At 34.5% G+C, this 21,087-nt stretch overlaps 1 protein-coding gene across 5 annotated transcripts in view; it reads right to left on the reverse strand.

Annotated features, from left to right (window-relative positions):
- Window positions 1-21,087, reverse strand: part of Osbpl11 (oxysterol binding protein like 11) — an 81,142-nt gene that overhangs the window by 15,696 nt on the left and 44,359 nt on the right. For all 5 annotated transcript variants that reach the window (XM_048794495.1, XM_048794493.1, XM_015486788.2 and 2 more), the window contains 2 exons: window positions 15,234-15,732; window positions 10,392-10,578 (listed from right to left, as the gene is read on the reverse strand). In XM_048794495.1, coding sequence (XP_048650452.1) covers window positions 10,392-10,578; window positions 15,234-15,732 — 686 coding nt within the window. The remainder of the gene's footprint in view (window positions 1-10,391; window positions 10,579-15,233; window positions 15,733-21,087) is intronic.

Genomic DNA, 21,087 nt, shown 5'->3' on the forward strand with positions numbered 1-21,087 from the left:
TTTCTTTTTTTTTAATATTTTCTTTTTTAGTTTTAGGTGGACACAATATCTCTATTTTTTATTTTTATGTGGTGCTGAGAATCAAATCCAGTGCCTCACGCATGCCAGGTGAGTGCACTACCACTTGAGCCACATCCCCAGCCCCTGCTTTCTCACTTTCTAATAGACAACTAGAACTTGTCTATTTCTGAAAATTCCACAACCTTTTACATTTTTGAGACTCAATACTCTTATGGAAGGGTAACTACACTTTATGAAAAAGTATTGAAGAAGACACTATCTGTTATGTCATTCAATGCCACTATGCAAGCATATGTGTAACAAACTCCATTGGAATCAGTGCCAGGAAAATAGTTTCTTTCTTGAAAAAGTGATATGCTTCCTTTATCAGAAAATGAGAAGTATGTTGAGCATCATGTTTCTTTCTTTTTTTTAAATTTTTTTTCCTTAGTTGTAGTTGGACACAATATTTTATTTATTTATTTTTATGTAATGCTGAGGATCAAGCCCGGTGCCTTGTGTGTTCTAGGTGAGTGCTCTACGCTGAGCCACAACTCCAGCCCTCATGTTTCTTTTTTTAACAGATGAGTCAGAGCTAAAACTTATTTTAGGTACAGCAATTATCTAATCCTAGCTCCACAGTATGTCTGTCCTTTGCTATCTTTATGGTTATTATAATGACAGACTTTATTTCTGTCTATTATATGAGTTTTCCCTAAAAATGCTTTCCATGAGAAGTATCCTGGGTTTTAACAGGAAACTGAAAGCTTCCTGATGGCAGAGAGAGTATTTATTTCTCCATATCTCTAGTATACAGTTGTATATACATAAATCATCCTAAAATCTTGATGATACTATATCACACGATACATATTTTACTTTCAGATAATTATCATATATGTAATAATCATCCTAAGCAAACATGGAAAATGGGACCAGAAAATGGATAGGAAACCATGAATATTAAGTAGGCTCACTTGGTCACATCAGAGATAGCTGTGGAAAATGAGGAAGTAAGGGAAGTCAGGTGGAATATAATATATTTATACCAAATACAGACAGCAGATAATGCGTCTGCTCCAATTGCAGACAGCTATAAAAAACTAGGCTATCTCTAAGGAGGGAGGTATGACCATTAAATAAAGGCATAAAAGAAGTTACAAATTTTGTAAAATCAAATAAGAAAAGGTGTTAAGAATAGGAAACATTTCTAACATCAATCTTGTAAAATCACTCGTTTTCAGAGATGGCAGAATAGAGAAGATGAGGAAACTTTGGAATCAGCTATAATTATTCCTTAAAGAATTGGGGAAACAGTGAGTGCCAAGGAGAGAAAGAGGATGCTTACATGCACACTATGCTGGAAGAAAGTGTTACACTTCCAATTTATAAGACCAACAAATATGCATTGAAGATAAATGGTAGGGAAGGTAAAGAAGCCAATAAGGTGGTAGATAATAACAAACAGACAAATAAGGAGGTAAATATAATATCTGCTTATTAACAAAAATGAGGATGTCCACCTGATAATATTAATGATTTTGGTCGTAAGCATGTTGTTTTTTTTGTTTTGTTTTGTTTTTTGTTTTTTTGCAGTCCTAGGATTGAACTCAGGGCCTCCTACATGCTAGGCAAGTGCTCAACCATTGGGCTACATCCCCAGCCTTTATTCGTAGTCTTTAAAAAAAAGAAATAAAAAAGAAAAATAGATATCAAATGCCAGTAAAGGCCAGGTGTGGTAGTACACTCTTGAAATCCAAGCTATTCGGGAGGCAAAGGGAGGAGGTTCATAAGTTCGAGGCCAGTCTTAAAAATTTAGTGAGACTGTCTCAAAATAAAAAAGACTGAAGATGTAGCTCAGAGCTACATATGTCCCCAGTACAATTCAATCCCCACTACAGTACAGCTTTTAGAATGCTTGCTTTGGGATCATGCCTCTAGAAACCTAACTTCAAGTTGCCAGGATGGGAAAAGCCCAAGTCACATGGGAAAGTTCATGTAGGTCCTCTGAATGACAGCCCCAGCTACCCACTTGGCCAAAGGCCAATCAACTACCTCTCATGTGAGTCAGCTACCTTAGATCTCCAGCCAGGTTGAACCTTTAGATGACTGAAGCCCCAGCTAACATCTGGCAACAACCACATGAAATTTGCCAACTGGAATAACCCAGTTGAAGTCTACGCGACCCTCAGGATTGTGAGAGATAATAACAAATTGTTGTTTTAAAGTTTATTAGTAGCTGTAGATAACCAGGACATCAGCCTAAGTTACTATGGACACTTTGTTTTCCCCTCTACATCCTTTTAGTTACTTCTTGAAGTCTTTCAGTTCTGAATGCCCAACTGCTATCCTAACTTCTAATCTCAGCTCACTACCCACCCTCACTCCATTCTACACCTGCCACTGAAGCAGAACTTAAAAACCAAGAGCAAATTTCTATGCAGGATAATTTTCCAGAAGGAGTTACCTATCATAGCAAAGATAAGATCTGAAGGGATGAATTCTGATTCTCTACATTAGGGAGTCCCAGAAATATATTCATTTCTTATAATTTATATATATCATAATTTAAGGTAATATAAAACAATGACTCATGAAAAAGGTTTGGCTATTTTGAATTTAGGGAAAAAAGTTGAGCTTAAAACTATAAGTTCTTTTTAGTGGCATATTTTCCCAAGTTACTATTATTTGCCCTTTATTTTATTTTATACCAGGGATTGAAACCAGGAATGCTTAATCACTGAACCACATCTCAATTCTTTTTTGTATTTTATTTAGAGACAGCTAAGTAGCTCAGGGCTTTGCTAAGTTCCTGAAGCCGGCTTTGAACTCACAATCCTCTTGTATCAGCCTCCTGTGCCACTGGTATTACAGGCGTGCGCCACCACACCTGCTACACCTAAGTTCTTATAAAGGGATACTTGCATAAATACAAACAATATATCAAGTGTTCAAAATGCAACTAAGGGTTAAACATTAATCAGAATAGCTATGTAGTTAAGTTGTTGGAAAAGAAGAAAATTCTAACATGCAATAGAGTTAACACTAAGGGTACTAAATGTGGGAAAAAGAATATCAAAGAATTCCTTTGTGCAAATACAAATGAATATTTGTGGACAAGGCTTTAACAGCTTATTTCCTTCTTAGTAGATTTAGAATAGGAAAAGTACCTTTGGAATTGTAATGAATATGAAGTTTCCATTCATGGCTCAATATTAGTGTAACACATGATAACCCATAGGATAGAATAAATCTTAGAAATCCTTAAAAAGGATTTTCTTTCTTAACTGACCCAGTAGAGTTCACAGGAGAAAAACCTTATTGAGGAATTATAATGATTTTGAAGAATTTTACAGTCATTATTTACACCATATAGATATGAGAGAACTCACACTGGAGAAAATGCCTATGGAAAAGCTTTATTTTTATTTTAAAAATTTATAAAAATAAAGCACATTCATACTTTGGTTTGGTTTTGTGTTGGTGTTGGGGCTCAGACCCAGGGCACCTCATTCGTACCAGGCAAGTGCTCTACCACTCAGCCACAACCCCAGCCCTCATTAAGCATATTGGGGAAAAACTAACTAAGGTGGAAACTGAAAGGCAACTCTCATTGTGCATTTCTTCAACAACATGAAAGAATTTATACTGGACAAAAACTCAAGAAATGTGTTACGTGTGACCTTTAATCAATATCCCGCCCTTAGATAATATAATTCATATGAGAGAAAATCCTAAAAATGTATTAAGTGTGGTTCTTCCTCTCCAACACCAAAGAGTTCATGCTGGAGAGAAAACATGTCATTAATGTTGGAGAGTACTCAGCCAGAGACTTAGCTTAATGCTAAAACCGGAAAATTCATATAGTCCAGAAACTCTAAACATGTAATGAATGTGGTTAAGGCTTCAGTCAGAGAGCTCCAGCTTTATTGATATCAGAAAACTCAAGGAGGGAAATGCTATTTCTTTTTATTTTTTTCCACTTTGATAGTTGCTATTATTTTATTTTTTACATGAAATGCTTTTATGTCAGACATGCAAGAAAAGCTATTCAGGATCTACTAATTTAAAGTAAGCAGCTCTATAACAGATAACAAAAGCAACAACTTGTTACCGCTCAGCACAGCATCCAGGCATGAGACAATGCATATTTATGCAGCATTAGATCCAAAGGAAAAAGATATTGCAGGGTGGGATGGGATGGAGGGAAAAAATGGAAATGAAACATCAGAGTTTCCCAATGCTTCAAATGTAGTGCATTACAGCAAGAATGGTAAGAATGGAAATAATGGATCTATATACCTCCCTAACACAATGTTTGCTGATAGATCTTCTTTCAGTGGTAAACCAGTTTGAGTATCTTCTATAGTTACTGTGTAATAACAAGTTACTGAACACAGGCTTAAAACTCTCTAGGTAAAAACAATAAATAATCTGGTTCTTTTCCTTTTATAATAATTATGCTTCAATTTTCATTAAAAGCATATATAGGGGCTAGGGCTATAGCTCACATGGTAGAGTGTTTGCCTAACACTGGGTTTGATCCTCAGCACCACATAAAAATAAATTTAAAAAAGAAAGGTATTATGTCTATCTACAAATAAAAATATTCTAAAATAAGCATATATAGTAATGATCAATGTTAAAAATGTTTGTATTCAGAAACAAAACTATAAATTAAAATAAAAATAAAGCACTAAATATTTAAATGAAGACTTAACATATAAGAAAACAATTAATTAGGAAAATATAAACATTTAAGGGGCTGCACTTTGGGACATCCTCTCTTGGGACCTGATGGCTTCTGCAGGCTGTGCATCCTGCCAGGTGTGTGTGTATGTGCGGGGGGGGGGGGGCAGGACATTATGCCTCAGTGCCTCATTGTCCCCCAGCACATCTGGAACAGGGATTGGGACGCTGGCACCATTGAGCTCTGGACCTTGGAGCATATCTTCGACCCATGGAAAACTGTTTCAACAGCTGCAATGCAGAAATACCCAAACCATATGAACCTGAATGTGGTTGGAACTGATGTGCTAGACAGGCATACAGATCCCTCTGGAAAGCTGTGTAGCCATAGACTTCTCAGCACAGAGTCAGGACTGCCTTTGACCCTGAAGTCTCTTATTGGTGCAGCAAGAACCAAATCATATCTGCAAGAACATTCTGTAGTTGATCCAATATTTGAACAGTAAGACTCAAGAAGCTGAGGATGTAATTAAATGGTAGAGACCTGGTCTGTGCAAGGCCCTGGGTTTTTCTGTACTAGTGCATAGGTCATGTGATTGCATCAAGCGCATCAGACATAGGACTGCTTTAGAAAGACGAGAATCCATCTTCTTCTCATTGCCGTGTTTTCACAGAGAAGCAACTGAGCAAAGGACAGTCAGATGCTTAAGAAAGGAGCCATATGAGGAGCTGAGGTTGTGGCTTAGCAGTAGAGTGCTTGCCTAGCACGTGCAGGGCGCTGGATTTTATCCTCAGCATTGCATAAAAATAAAACAAAAAAATAGAACCAAATAAAGGTATTTGTCCATCTACAACTAAAAATTTTTTTAAAAAGGAGTCACATGACACTCACTGTGAGATGAAACAAACCTGTAATCCCAGTGGCTCATGAGTCTGAGGTAGGAATATAATAAGTTCCAACACAGTCTAAGCAAAGGTCCTCATCAATGTCAAGAGATCATGTATCATTTCCTGGCTTTCTGGTTTCTTAAGAGTTGTCCCTATGATTTTTTTTAGCACCTGTATAGCACAGAAACTTGGGGCTCCTGATCTAGGACAGGAAGCCTAGAAAAGGATTCAAAGAATGGCAGTCTCCAGACTCAAAGGGGGGAAATGCTATTTCTGAAATCATTGTGGAAGAGCCTTCAGAGGAAGCTTTCACCTTAACAAATTCAAGACAACTAATACTGGGGAGAAAGCCCTAAAGTAATGAAGGCAGAGAAGTCTTTGACAGGAGAGAGTCTCTTAATGAGCACCAGAAAATTTATACTAAAGACACAGCTGAATGAAATCAGAGTGGGAAATTCTTTATTCATAGGGCCATACTTGCAAAACGTGTGAGAATTCACACTGAAGAGTAATACTTTGAAGATAATGAATGTAGGGAAGTCTTCAATAACTATTTATTGAAGAGAGATATCTATTCATAAATAGAATCTCTTCCTAGAGAGATATCTATTTTAAAAAATTTTTTTGGTACTGGGGATCAAACCCAGTGATGCTTAACCAGTGAACCACATCTTCAACCCTTTTTATTTTGAGACAGGGTCTTGCTAAGTTGCTGAGGCTAACCTTGAACTTGTGATCCTCCTGGCTCAGCTTCCTGAGTTGCTGGGATTATAGATGTGCTCCACCATGTCTGGTTATAAAGACCTTTACTAAATAATTGAGCAAGTACTTCAGACTTCTACAGTAAGATTAATGACAAGACAAAGATTAGATCAGAAAATAAAAGTAAGTATGCAGTAAATATTACTGATGAAAAATCTACATCATTTTGTCTTCAAGAAGCATAAAACCCTACTTTGGGTACTACCAAAGAAGTCAAATATTGTTTTCCATTGTATACAATGAATTGAAGAACATTCTGCTGTCAGGTATAACTGATTAGAACAAATAAATACATTAAAAAAAAAAAAAGCATAGAGTAGGGGTTGGGGATTTAGCTCAGTGGCAGTGAGCTTGCCTAGCCCACGTGCAAGGCCCTGAGTTTGGTCCTTGGTCCTGAAGAGTTTTTTAAAAAAAGCATAGACTATTTTACTGAGTAAAAAGATCATTATTTACTTAATATGTCATCAATAACTTCAGTTTATTCTACTTTTATAGGTTTATTGTAATATAATTTACATGTAACAAATACTCATTTTACATGTATAGCCTGATTAATGCTGATAAATGTACACAGTGGCTAAATTGCCACAATTATCTACATCTAGAATATTTTCACTACCACTTGGGTGGTACCAAAAAGAAAATGCCTTTGAATGCTAGCTGGCAAAAAATATTGTGTGGAATTCTTACATCAGGATTAAAAGAAATCATGGCAAGGGCTTAATGAGAATATAAACAAACATACTTAATTTGAAAGTTAAAGAAATGATGGTACGTTTATAGATTTTTAGTTAGATACAATTAAATGTTCTGACACGAATTTCCATGTATGTTGGTGTTTACAATCTTCAGTATTTCCTTCTAGGCTGATTGCCACTGTACACTGTACACTGTACAATGCTATTAATGTCTACTGATCTACTCCCACATGTGCCTCTAGGATTTTCATTTCAGTTACGTGGGTAAAACATGCTAATAGCAAAACTACCTCTTGGTTCTTCATGTTACCAGTGACTATTAAAAAAAAATAAAGATATTAAACTCACAGAAGAGAAAAATGAAAGCCTACAATAGCTGTACTGAAACTTATGAAGGGCTATGCTAGAGGAGAAAGGAGATACCAATCGTGTACAATCTAAAAATTCAAATCCAATGATTCATATCTAAGAAGTTCACTAGTAGTGGTTAAAGGATTATTGTGAACAGCTACAGTTTGACAGTGCAGACAAGACTCTATCTCCCAGAGGAAAGAAACTCATACTCAATCCTATTTCCCAAGAAAAACATGTAAATATGTACATATCACTTACTATAATGGAGGCCCCCAAACAGAACAGGTATGTCAAAAAGCTCACAGCCATTTGGGGAAAATGAGATGAAATAATCAAAGAAACAAGTTTGTATATAAACAATGTGTTTTTCCAAAAAATCTTGTTTTAGATAATATGAGCTGTATAGGAATTCACATACACAAACACACAAATATACATACGTACACATATATACTCTTAGAATGAAGTTTCAGAACCTGGAAATACTTTGCAAAATGGACAACTAAAATTGTTCTACAGCTTCTTATCCAGAAAATAAACTGAAGAGAATAAAAACTACATGTCCCCCTAAAAATTATCAATATAACAGTAACAGCTGGATTTGGAAAAGTTATTATTGCAGTTTTATTTCCCCTAGACATTCTACTGAAGCAGAGACTCTGAAGTCCATTTTCACCAATATAAGAATGTCATGGGTTAGGATATAGATTTCAGCTCTAACTTTATATAAATGAGGGGATGCCTTACACATTGAATTCTGTGCTAATAATAAATGTTCCAACACAGATTGAACAAATCAGTTACCAGAAATGTTACAAAAAGATTTAAGCATCTAGTGAACTCTGCTTTAGTGACTTTTCAAGTCCCTTCTAGTTTTAAGGCTTGAATCCTATGATCACTATGATGAGAGGAGTGAGAAGAAGCACTCATGATAAATTGTGATCACATTAATATCTTCTCTAAATGAAAATAATTATTCTGAAAATCTCTAGTGGTTATGCTTATGTATTTTGTTAATATTTGCTATTTCAGTGTTTTGAAATCTATATTTTAAAGGCCCATTCAATGCCTCAGAACCTAGCTTTTTTGTACTTCCTTCAACACTGTTGAGTACCAGTCTTCCACTGAAGTAAAATAGCCATATGCATATGAAGGTCTCATATACAACTGGAGTGTGTTTTGATATAACCACTTAAAATTATCTGGCAGTATCTAATAAAATTCAACTTATTAATCCTATGAACCCAGAAATTCCATTCTTAGGTATCTACTCAACAGACATTCACACATATGTTCACCAAATACTGTTCTAGTACCAGTATTTGTAATAGCCAAAATTTAGAAATTTCAAATACCCATCAGCATTAGAATAAAAAAATAGATTGTGGCATAGTCATACAATGGAATGTGATCCTCTGTAAGGAGCATAAACTCCAAGTGTACATGGATGAATCTCAAAAATATAACACTGAGCAAAATAAGTTAGATATGAAAGAGAACATAATATATGTGTACAATGTCATTTGTTCACAGAATTGAAAAAGTGGCAAAAAATAATCTATGGTGTTAGAAATCAGTATGAAGACCACCTCAAGTAGGAGGGGTGTAAGTGGTGAACATGAGAGAGAAGCAGATGGAGATGGAGAGAAACTGTTAACAGGGCATGAGGCAGGTTTTGGGCCTACTAATATACTGTGTCTACTTCAAAGTGCTTAAATTTTTCTTTGGCAAAAATGCATCAATTTTGTATATATATCATTTTTTTCAATGAAAAGTTTATAGGAGCAGGAAGTGTTGGGAAGTGATATTGGCTAAATTATATTATTAATATTATGTGTAGGGCTGGGGATGTGGCTCAAGCAGTAGCGCACTCGCCTGGCATGCACGGGGCGCTGGGTTCAATCCTCAGCACCACATAAAAATAAAATAAAGATGTTGTGTTCACTGAAAACTAAAAAATAAATATTAAAAATTCTAATAAAAAAAAGAATTCAGCATCACTTTAAAAAATATTATGTGTATATTCAAATACATAATAACAAATCCTATTATTATACTAATAAAAAACTATGGAAAGAGAAAAAAAATTTGTAGGAAAAACTGGGTACAGTGGCACATGCCTACAATACCAGCAACTTGAAATGCTGAAGCAGAATTTCAACTTCAAGGCCAACCTCAGGAACTTAGCAAGACCCTGTCTCAAAATAAAAAAGAGCTGAGTAGCTCAGTGGTGAAGTACCCCAGGTTCAATACCCAGTACCATCCCTACCCCCACCCCCCTAAAAGTTTACAGCAAGATAGTCAGAATAGACATCAAAACACTTAAGGAAAGAATCAGTATTCTTCTGAAGATCTTACTGGAAAATTTGTCTTCATGTGGTTTTGGTAATCTGGAGAAGTGCTGAAGATACAAAGCAGGAAAGAACTACTATAACTGGCTAATTCCTAGATGAATTCAGACAGAAGCCAGCATTCAGTATTGGTGTCTAAAGAAACTAACTTTAATTGTTGTGTTTCTTGAACTATTTCTTACACTCGACATATTTTCACCCTAACTTGTGGCAAAAGCAATGATTACTGAGTCCTGGATCCAAATCTGAATTCCCTTCAAGGCAACATTAGGTCAGAGATTGCATATTGACTTATTAAAAATTCTATTCTACATATCATTAGCTATTTTATCAAGAAAGTTTTCTCAGTATTAATAATTCCTCTTAGGCAGAATTGGGCCAGAGATTTGTAAATTCATTTATTAAAAATTCTGTTCTACATGTCATTAGTTACTTTATCAGGAAAATTTTCTATTCAATATGTTAATAGTGTTAATATTTTAAAAACTAGGTTATTATTTCCAGAATGTCTAGAAAGATAAATTTTCAAACAAAAAATAAACATAAAAATACAATCCCATCTACATAAACAAAGCAGAAAAAGAATAAGGAATTATAACACAAGATCAAAGAGAAGAATGAGAACCAGATACCATTAAAATGTTCTTACCGGTGCAGTTTGCCACCATAGAATGGCTTAGTATGAAAGGTAATGCTGGCAGAATACCCAGTTTTTGCACAGTTGACACTGACTTTGCCACCAAGTTCTACCCATGGAACAGTCAAAATTGACCGGGCATATGCACAAGGAAGAGAAAAAGTATATTCTTCTCCATGCTCCAGTAGACTGAGGATGCCTGTGTATGAAATCATGGTTAACATCTTTTTAAAGAAACATAGTGCTACCAAAAAATTCACTATTTTTTTCCCTGTCCACTACATGACCTAGTACATGATTCCTATCTTCCCACATGATTATTTTGTTTAACCTTCATTTAACTTTGGATGGTACTGACTACATTTACAATTACATTTGATAACATTTCCTGGTATAGTGAATCAGATTTATTTCACCATGATCTTACTATCCCTTTGGGGTTTATGGGACTAATAAATGTTATAGTGGAAACTATCTGAGTTCCCGCTAATGCTCAAAAAAAAAATCCATTAGGCAGAGCTCAAGGACATGTTATACTGTACCATGTTAAGATCTGGTCACTAGTTAGTACTAATAACTTTTTCACAGCAGTTTGGGAATAACTGAATAGCTACTGTATAAAGGTATATATAGCTGGTATGATGGCACAGGTCTGGAATTCTAAGTACTGGGAGGCTGAGGCAGAAGGATCTCAGTTTGAGCCCAATCTGGGCAACACTGTAAAGACCCTCTCTAAAAATAAAATTAAAAAGGGCTGGGAATTTATTTCAGTTGTAGCATGCATGAGCTACTATTCAATCCCCAATACTGCAAAATAAAATAAAATAAAATAAGGGATCGATAGGCCTTAAACTCAGATAATATGATGGGAAAAGTGTTCTTCATTCTAGTCTATGTATATCAAGGAAGGAAAAAATGTAATTCTATCATAAAAACTAATAATTTGTAAATTATATATGAATATATAAAATAAATTGCCAATTTCTGAAATATTTAAGGTGAAGCTACAAGAGATGTGAGTGATGCTTTTGTTTTTTGATACTTGGGATTGAACCCAGGGGAGCTCTATCACTGAGCTAGACCCCCAGTCCTTTTTACTCTTATATTTGAGATAGGATCTTGCTAAGTTGCCCAGGATGGCCCTGAACTTTTTTTTTTTTTTTTTAATGGACACAATATCTTTCCCTCCCTCCCTCCTTTCTTTATTTAATGTGGTGCTGAGGATCAAACCCAGTGCCTCATGCATGCGAGGCAAGTGTTCAACCACTGAGCTAAAACCTCAGCCCCTGGCCTTGAGCTTTTGATCTTCTTGTCTCAGCCTCTTAAGTAGCTAGGTGAGGACTTGGTGAGCACTTGGTGTAAGTGGTGGATTTTAAACAAGTATTGTTCTAATGGGGTTTGTTCTATATTAAGTGATGCTATATTAAAGATTGTTTTAAAAAGGGAATTACATTAATGAGTACTCAATCTATATTAGAAAATTAAGAGACACTAAAGGATAGATGAGCTACATTATTAACCTTCCTGAGTTTTTTACCTGTGTCTTATCAGACCAAATATTTAATTGGATATGAACTTCTAGTATGAACTCACGCATTTCTCTCTTAATGAATGCTCACTAAGTACACTGTTCTTTTGTTTTACAGCACTGGGGACTGAACTCAATTACTGAGCTACATCCCCAGCCCTTTTTATTTATATATTTAAAAAATTTTTACCTTTATTTTTTATATATTTTTATTTGGCGCTGAGGATCAAACCCAGTGCCTCACACACACTAGGCAAGGGCTCTCCCACCAGTCCTTTTTAATTATGAGACAGGGTCTCCCTTAGTTGTCTAAGCTGGCTTCAACTTGGGATGCTTCTGCCTCAGCCTCCCAAATCGCTAGGATTGCAGGCGTATGCCACTGTGCCCACTCTGTTCTTAATGTTCAAAAAAAAGGGCAAGAGTCACGATAAATATTTTTATATGGTTTTTAGGACAACCAAAGACAAACTGAGATTATAATGTAATCTACCCAAAGCAACATCAACTTTTTTTTTTATTATTGCTCTTTAGAGTCTTCATAAAGGGCAACAATAAATAAAAAGTATTGAGCCATTTCAGAAGAAATATGTTTCTGGTTGTAGTACATTTATAAAACAGAAACTGTCAGAAGATAAACAACATACTTGAGTATATCTTAAGGGTTAATAACTTAATGCTAAATTGGGAAGGATGCTGCATTTTTATTACTTTTGTAAAAATATGTAATCTTTAAATTGGGTTTTTGATTTTTCATTTCTAAGAATATATTTAGCATAAGCAGTGAAAAATGTAGCATTTAAAATATGAAGACAGATTATGCTTAGTGAAGCTAGCCAATCCCTAAAAAACAAATACCAAATGTCTTCTTTGATATAATGAGAGCAACTAAGAACAGAACAGGGAGGAAGAGCAGGAAGAAAAGATTAACATTAAACAGATACATGAGGTGGGATGGAAAGGGAGAGAAAAGGGAAATTGCATGGTAATGGAGGGAGACCCTCATTGTTATACAAAATTACATATAAGAGGTTGTGAGGGGAATGGGAAAATAAACAAGGAGAAATATGAATTACAGTGGATGGGGTAGAGAGAGAAGATGGGAGGGGAGGGAGGGGGGATGGTAGAGGATAGGAAAGGTAGCAGAATACAACAGTTACTAATAGGGCAGTATGTAAAAATGTGGATGTGCAACCGATGTGATTCTGCAATCTGTATTTGGGGTAAAATTGGGAGTTCATAACCAACTTGAATCTAATGTATGAAATACGATATGTCAAGAGCTTTATAATGTTTTGAACAACCAATAAAAAAAAAATAAAAAATAAATAAATAAAATAAAATATGAATAATACACAACCAGTTTTGAATACATGTGATAATGGAAACATTAGGATAACTGAGATTCACAGAATTCTAAAATCTTATTTATCTATTAAATAAATGAATGTTTCCTTATTAAAAAAAAAAAGAAAAGTATAAGGGGAACAAAATTAATTTTCATAAATGCCATTCCCTGATTTTATTTACTTCTTGCTGAGGGTAACCAATAGAAATTAAATTTCCAAAACACAATGAATGAATATATACTAGCATTTTGATAATAAAAATTTTATTATTATACACCTCCTTCAAGATTAAAGCATGGTTTGTTTGTTTTTTTAAATCAATTTAAAAAAAAGATTAAAGTATGGTGAACATAGTAATGTTTTTCCTCATTTCTATAGAGATGTTCTCCTTTTTTGGGAGTGGAAAACATTATCATTACTAGATTCTTTCTGATACATAAACTGGAAAGAACAACTGTCCTTGGGATGAGAGGGTCGAAAGGTGAGGTTCTAAATGTGGCTATGCCTCAACCTTTATAATCTTGACATGTCCCATCACTCTAAACTTCGTTTTTTTCATCTAAAAATAAACAAACTGACCTACAATGGGCCTAAGGCTAATGGTATAGAGCATTTTTCAGAAGGTGGCAAACTTTTTTTTTTAACTAATAAAATATAATTTTTTTTATATTATAAAAGTTATAATTAACTTGATTGGTAAATTGATAAAACATATCACAATGGAACTTAAACAACAGGGAAAACTGAAAAGGAGAATGAACTATTTTCTTACAAACTATAATACAATCTTAAAATGTTAAGAGTCGGGCTGAATTATGCCATGCTTACATTGCAAGTTTACATTCACAACAAATTATTCTTTGCACACAGTTTTTCTTTTTTCTGTCATTATGTTTTCATTAACATTTTAAGGATTTCTGTGGAGGTTTTTGTTTTCATTTTGTATTCTTGCCCAAAAGACACTATTTTCTCAAATTATTTTTTCATAATTTTTTGATGAAATAGAATTAAAATTTGGCAATGTTTTTTTAAAATAGTCCGTGAGTAGCTGCTAATATAAGAGATATACATAAAAACTTTCCTAGAAGATATTTCTTGTGATTTTTATAATAACGAAAATAAGGGAACAACTTCAATGTCCAAATACAGAAAAGTAGTTTAATAAAAGATAGTAAATGCATTTCACAGAGTATTATATAGTCATTAAAATGCTGCATCAATGTCATGGGAAAATTAATATATTTTGTAAAAAAAAATAGCAGAACACTATACATAAAATTAATCCTAATTTTATAAAACTTTGAACATACACTCTGACTCAAAATAAAAAATAAAAAAGGCTAGATATGCAGTTCAGTGTTCGAGTGCCCCTGCATTTAATCCCCAGTGTACTTAAAATCAGAAATAATTTACTTTAAAGGAAAATTCACATTAGTCCACAGATACACTTTACTTGCCGGGCGTGGTGGTACACGCTTGTAATCCCAGCAGCTTGGGAGGCTGAGGCAGGAGGACTGATTGTTCAAAGCCAGCCACAGCAACTTATCAAGGCCTTAAGCAACTCAGTGAGATTCTATCTCTAAATAAAATATTAAAAAGGGCCAGGGATGTGGTTCAGCAGTTAAGCTCCCCTGAGTTTAATACCCTGTACCTGCCCAAAAAAAAATTATACACACTTTTCTTGTGCCTCAACATACATCTGGAACACACTAGGAATCAGACAAAAAAAAGCAGTATACACAAAACTTCCAATTTGTAATTAATATTTATACAGATTCCCAAAATTAAAAACTGTAGTTTTTAATTTTTTTTTTTTTAAGATGGACAACATGCCTTTATTTTATTTGCTTATTTTTGTATGCAGTGCTAAGGATTGAACCCAGTGCCTCACCCATGCTAGGCAAGTGCTCTGCCACTGAACCCCAGCCCCAGCCCCCTATAGTTTGATAATAAAAATTGAAGAACAATTTTTCTACTTACCTTCTCCAACCATTGTCACACCTATTGACATGCCTAAGAATTTGCTTTTAGTCCAGACATGTGCATTTACACACATCTTCCTTTCTGCACATTCTGCATAAAATCCTGAGACTGGAGGATGATGGGAAACCTGCTCAGCAACAAATCTGACTGTGTAATAGTCTGATCCCACCTGGCTTGAAGAATCTTCTGATAGAGAAGTATGATTCGTGACTGCCTGGGTGGAAGAGCTGCTAGCAACACTGGATGTAACCTCGCTTTTCGGCATCCTCCAGGAGCAGTGAAATGTTTCTCCAATGATAGGATTGTATGGTTTCTTAGCAATGGCTCCCTTACGGCCTTCATGAAATGAGGTAAGGTAGTACTCAACAAAGCGAATCATTCTGTCCTCAGCTGTGGCTCCGTTAGTGATGGTTATAAATAGGTCTGGATGAGACATAAAGTCTGCATACATTTCCAGCAAGGAACGCTTCTCTAGGATAAATGTAGGGAGCACCACCTAAAACAACAATAACAAAAATGAACCAAAAAGGGAAAATTTAATTCATGTGTACATCTATAGACAATTATTTGTATGCTTTGAAAGCATTTCATTATAAATAGATATTAAAAACAAAGATACAAACAAAAAGGATTTGGTCTCAGTAAAAAATAAGCATGCTTAAAAGGAAATGAGAGCTTGCCCAAATGGTTAAGATTAAATCCAAATTTAGGATACTGAGAAGATCAGATAGGGAAAAAAAAAAAATCTTCAAACTTTTAGACTGGATAAAAGTATCATCAGGAAAATGGTTTTAAAATCCAAAGTAAATGTGAGCCATGTCTTTTCTCCTTTCTTACCTTGAAAATAAACTATAGGTGATTGATGAAGATATGAGAAGAGGCAATAAATGCCATTTCCTGGGAACAGACTAAAGAGTTCACAGACCAAAGTAAAACCTGTAACTTGTAATTAATGTTAAGTACAAGAGAAGAACTTCTGACACTAAAGGCAGAAAAGAAAGATTAAATACTTCACTTAGAACTGGAGAAGCACTGCAAAATGATTCAACTCTTTGTGAAAGGAAATTGGTGATATTTTTCAAGAGCCCTAAGATGTTCATACCCATTTAGCATGGCAATTATTCCTACAGAAATCTAGCTTAAAGGAAAGAAATAATATGAATGAAAGAAAAGGAATGTAAAATGAATTAAAACAATTTACATTTTAAACATGGTTCTAGATAATTTAAATACAGAACTTTCACCTAATGAACCATTATAGTCTTTCAAAATTATGGTTTTGAAGATGAGACACAAAAGACATCAGGTGATGAAGGTTCAGGTGATGAACTGAACACACACATCTTAATTTTGCTTTCTACTGAAATCTCATTTAAATGACATTAAATAAATTCTATATAAAGACAAACGCAGAGATAGCAAAAAGGTACACAAAAAGTAACAAAATTCAGGAGTTTATTAATTAGAAAAGTGAACCTTAAGCAGTTTACCATTAAAGATTCCTGAAAAAGCTCAGGAACTTGACAGCCCCAGGTACTTATGGATCTGGAGGTTTTGAGGAGTGCTAAAATAAAGATGACTGAGTGAAATCTGTTTATAAAGTCCAGAGGTTTAGTTTCTAGAGAGTAAAAGAAACAAGGTGGTTAATTCTCTAGATTAGAAAATATAGGGGGCTTGTAAGAGTATAGACACTCAGCTGATAAAAAGGGTTGTAAGTAACCCTTTGTAAATTAAATGTTAGATGCTGAGACTCTCTCCTGCCCATCCTCTTTTCCTGTTCAATATCTAGTTGTTTAACCAACCACACAGGAGATGAGAAAATTTTCTTCTAGGAAATTGCCAATCCTAGAGAAAAAAAACAATGATTCAGATACCACTTTCCCCAACAAATGACCCATCCAGATTACTGGACAATAAAAAACACAAGTATTATCCACATGTTCAAAACTTAAAATCAGCTTTTTTTGTTTCCCTAAACTTAATCATAGACAAAAATCCAAGAAATGCCAGATCTCTAATTAGAAATATAAAGGCCAAAATAAAGAAACAGATATGGAATAAACAGAAACCTCACAAGAGGGGGAAAGTATTAAAAAATAAATAAGTAAATAAATTATATATATATATATATCTCTTCAGAGAACTGAGAAAAAAAAGAAACAGGGAGGCTTCTGTAAAAAGGAAAATTCAGAAAGTTTAAAAACATGCTAACAAATGTTAAAACTGAAGAGAAGGATTAGCAGATAGAGGTAAGAAAATCTCCAAAAAATTAGGGGAGAAGAGAGAAAAATAGATCAGAACAGGGAGTTCAATGGCCATTAAAGGGTTTCAGAAAGAACAGGGAAAAAAAAGAAAGAAAATCATTAAGAAAGTAATTCAAGGCTGGGCATGGTGGTGCATGCCTATAATCCCAGCAGCTCGGGAGGCTGAGACAGGAGGATCAAACTTCAAAGCCAGCTTCAATGATGGCAAGGTGCTAAGCCATCTCAGTGAGACCCTATCTCTAATAAAATACAAAATTGAGCTGGGGATGGCTCAGTGGTTGAGTGCACCTGAGTTCAATCCCTGGTACCAAAAAAAAAAAAAAAAAAAAAAAGAAAGAAAAAAAGAAAAGTAATTCAAGAAAATGTCAAAGAACTGAAAAATATTAGTTGTCACATTGAAAAAGATCAGCAAGCACCCAGAGACAATAGGTAAAAAGAAACCTGGATCAAGATTCAGAACAATAAGCTGAGGCAAGAGGATCACAAGTTTGAGGCCATCCTGGGCAACTTAGGGAGACCCTGTGTAAGAAAAAAAGGGAATGGGGCAGGGAAAGTAGCTCCCAGTAAAGTGCGAGTTACTTTCAATCCTTAGAGCCATAAAAAAAGATACAGAATAATTTCAAAGAGAAAAAGAAACAAAAAGGGTTACAAAAGATTAACACTCATAATGACTTCAGTCTTTTCACCAGAATCTTGTAGTAAGGAGGCAATATTCTGAGTGAAATTTGTTTACAAGTTACAAATTCTAACCACACTAACAATCAAATATGAAAGCAACATAAGAAAGACATTTCAGAAACACATTTTCACATTCCCTTTCTACAGATCTTTCACAGAAATTAGAGGGGGAGCATGTGCTTCAACAAAATGAGAGGAAACTAAGAAAGAAGAATGGGTTAGATCTAGAAAGGTAAAGAAATCCTGGTTCAGATTAGAGTGATGTGACTTTGTTAAACATGCACAAATGTAGAAAACCCCGACAAATCCAGAATGGTTATCAAATATAGTGGCAAGAAGTATGGAATTTGTAGAAATTCATGCTATTTGAAGATCAAATGGCAAAGGGAAAGTGAAATTTCTACAAAACTCATACTAACCCTGTTTTTGTCTTGATTTTCTGACTCAGGGCGGAAGAAACTATGAGCTTCATTCTAGTCTTGATAGGGGTTACTTTCTTCCTCAAGAGACAGACATGGAAGACTCATCTACACACTTCATGCTGCTACTGTATCACCTTTCCAAACCAGAGGACAGAACGTCCTAGAGAAAGTAGTCTCAACTGTTTCTGTATTTGGCTTCTGTTGACCATCTGCTGATGAAGTCAATACTCTCAACTCCACACTGCTGCTGGATTGGCTGAAGACTAATTTCCCCCCAGTCGAATTCTGGCTTCAATCTGCTCCTGAGAGTTGGAGGTAGGTCATAGTTTGCTTAGAAGCAAAAAATACTAAGCACCTTACTCCCTCTGCCCACATTCTTGCTGAAAGTCTGGTAGCTGGTTCGCACCAAATGTTCTGAGACATATATATTTTACAGGATTCACTCACAACTTTTGTCTTCTACAAAAAGGGCTCTTATCAACTCAATATTTTATGAGAAGCTGAAACCAGAGACTCAAATGTTTAGCCTCCCTTCATTAGGGAGCTGTCCTCTATAAATGGCAAAATAGCCCTTTTCTTAAGCTAATTAAGCTTGTGTTGGCAATTCACCTCTTCCTAAACTAAGTAATGTTGTTATGGGGTACAAATACAAGTGGTGAAACTATAGAGAAAACTAAGAGGATGATTAACACAAAAAACAAGTAAGTTGCTATATTCAGGAAATAGTATGTGACAACTGGGAGGGGCACTCAAAGAGGTTCCATATTCCGTCAGTGTTCTATAATTTAATGTGAGAGGGATGAGTAAATGGGTTTCATTTTACCATTATTCTCTGAATGTTTATAAGTATTCTTTCTTTAGTCTTCTGTGTGTAAAACATATTTCAACAAAGAAAAGATAGTAACTGGAAAAAGAAAACGAAGCAAATTGCCTATAAATAAAAATAAAAAAGAATCTTCAAAGTGAAAGATATATATATTAGCATGGTGGTATGATGGGAAATTCTTTTCTTTTTTTAAAATTTCTATGACATGTTAATTATAATAATAATATTATTTAAAAAGGACCAATAGGGAAAATGTACATTACTCATTTACAACATGTGGAGAAAATATATATTACTTAACTAAAACATGAAGGCTGGGCCCATGGCTATCTTCTTCCTTGTTGTCCCAATACTTAGCACAGAGTCTGGAATATAATATGGGCTCAGTAGATATTTGTTAATTGGTGTGATATTTTAGATAGGAGGTAGGTGTCACTGCAGTTTAGTCACAGATTCCTTAATATTGCTTGAAAAGTACTATTCGTTTAAATGTTACGTGATTATTCCTAATTTGTCCTCAGTGAATATTAACACATAACTTTTTAATTAACATGGCACAAATATGGAGAAGTATATATGTACACTATTCACGCGAAGAGACAGTTTTACTAGAACATTCTTTTCAAATGTTCTTATACTTGGTAACCTCAACATTGTTTTTATGCCTGCTAAACCTAAAATCTACCAAGGGATAGGAAACACCATACTGATACCAAACAAACCCCTCAGATGACTACTCATTTTTATTAATTTCACAACTAATAAAGTCTTTGCTGGACCAATAATATGAAGATATTTCTTGAATAAAATGATACTAGTTGAAGTACTGAGGTTAAATGAAATAATTAATGAGTTCTTATTAATTCCTAAAATGTCTATTCCTTAGTAGACTTTGAAAAGCAACCTGTTCACTTTTAAAACCTACTATAGGGGCTGGGGCTAGGGCTCAGCGATAGAGTGATAACCTAAAGCCTAGCATGTGTGAGGCCCTGGGTTCGATCCTCAGCACCACATAAAAATAAATTTAAAAAAAAAAAAAAAAACCTACTGTGAAGCACAGTAAATTAAGTAAAAAAGAAAAGCTTTCGATGTTTATGAGCTTTAAAGTGAATGCTAAACTCAAAATGCTTTCTATTTAAGTTGCATTTTCAGATGAACAAGTCACTGAAAATAATCCTTAAACTTTCATTATCTTTAAGGGTAACAAAATCTTTAAGGGTAACATACAGATAAGTCAATTTGAAATTCCATATTAATGCATAATCATATCAGTAGTAATTCAAGGTAAATAATCCCACAGTAATTAATATTTGAGATACATAGGTTTTAAGCCTAATTTGCTTTTAGAATTAATGTTATGGAGATACATAGGCTTTAAGCCTAATTTGCTTTCAAAATTAATGTTATGGATTAATTGTTTAAATAAATTAAAGCACACTAATTATTTTAATTGTGAATAAAGAAGATTGGTTGAAAATTAAAAATCATAGATCAATGCTTCTCAACTTTAATGTACATATAAATCAGATATCTAATTAAGATGCAGATTCTGGTCTATTAAGTCTGGGACTAGGGATTGAGATTCTGCATTTCTAACAAACTCCCAGGGGATGGTGATACTGCTGGCCTTTAGATCACACTTTTAAATTAGCAAGATTGTA

The sequence above is a fragment of the Marmota marmota genome, unplaced genomic scaffold (assembly GCF_001458135.2).
Source record: "Marmota marmota marmota unplaced genomic scaffold, marMar, whole genome shotgun sequence".
Classification (NCBI taxonomy): Eukaryota; Metazoa; Chordata; class Mammalia; order Rodentia; family Sciuridae; genus Marmota; species Marmota marmota.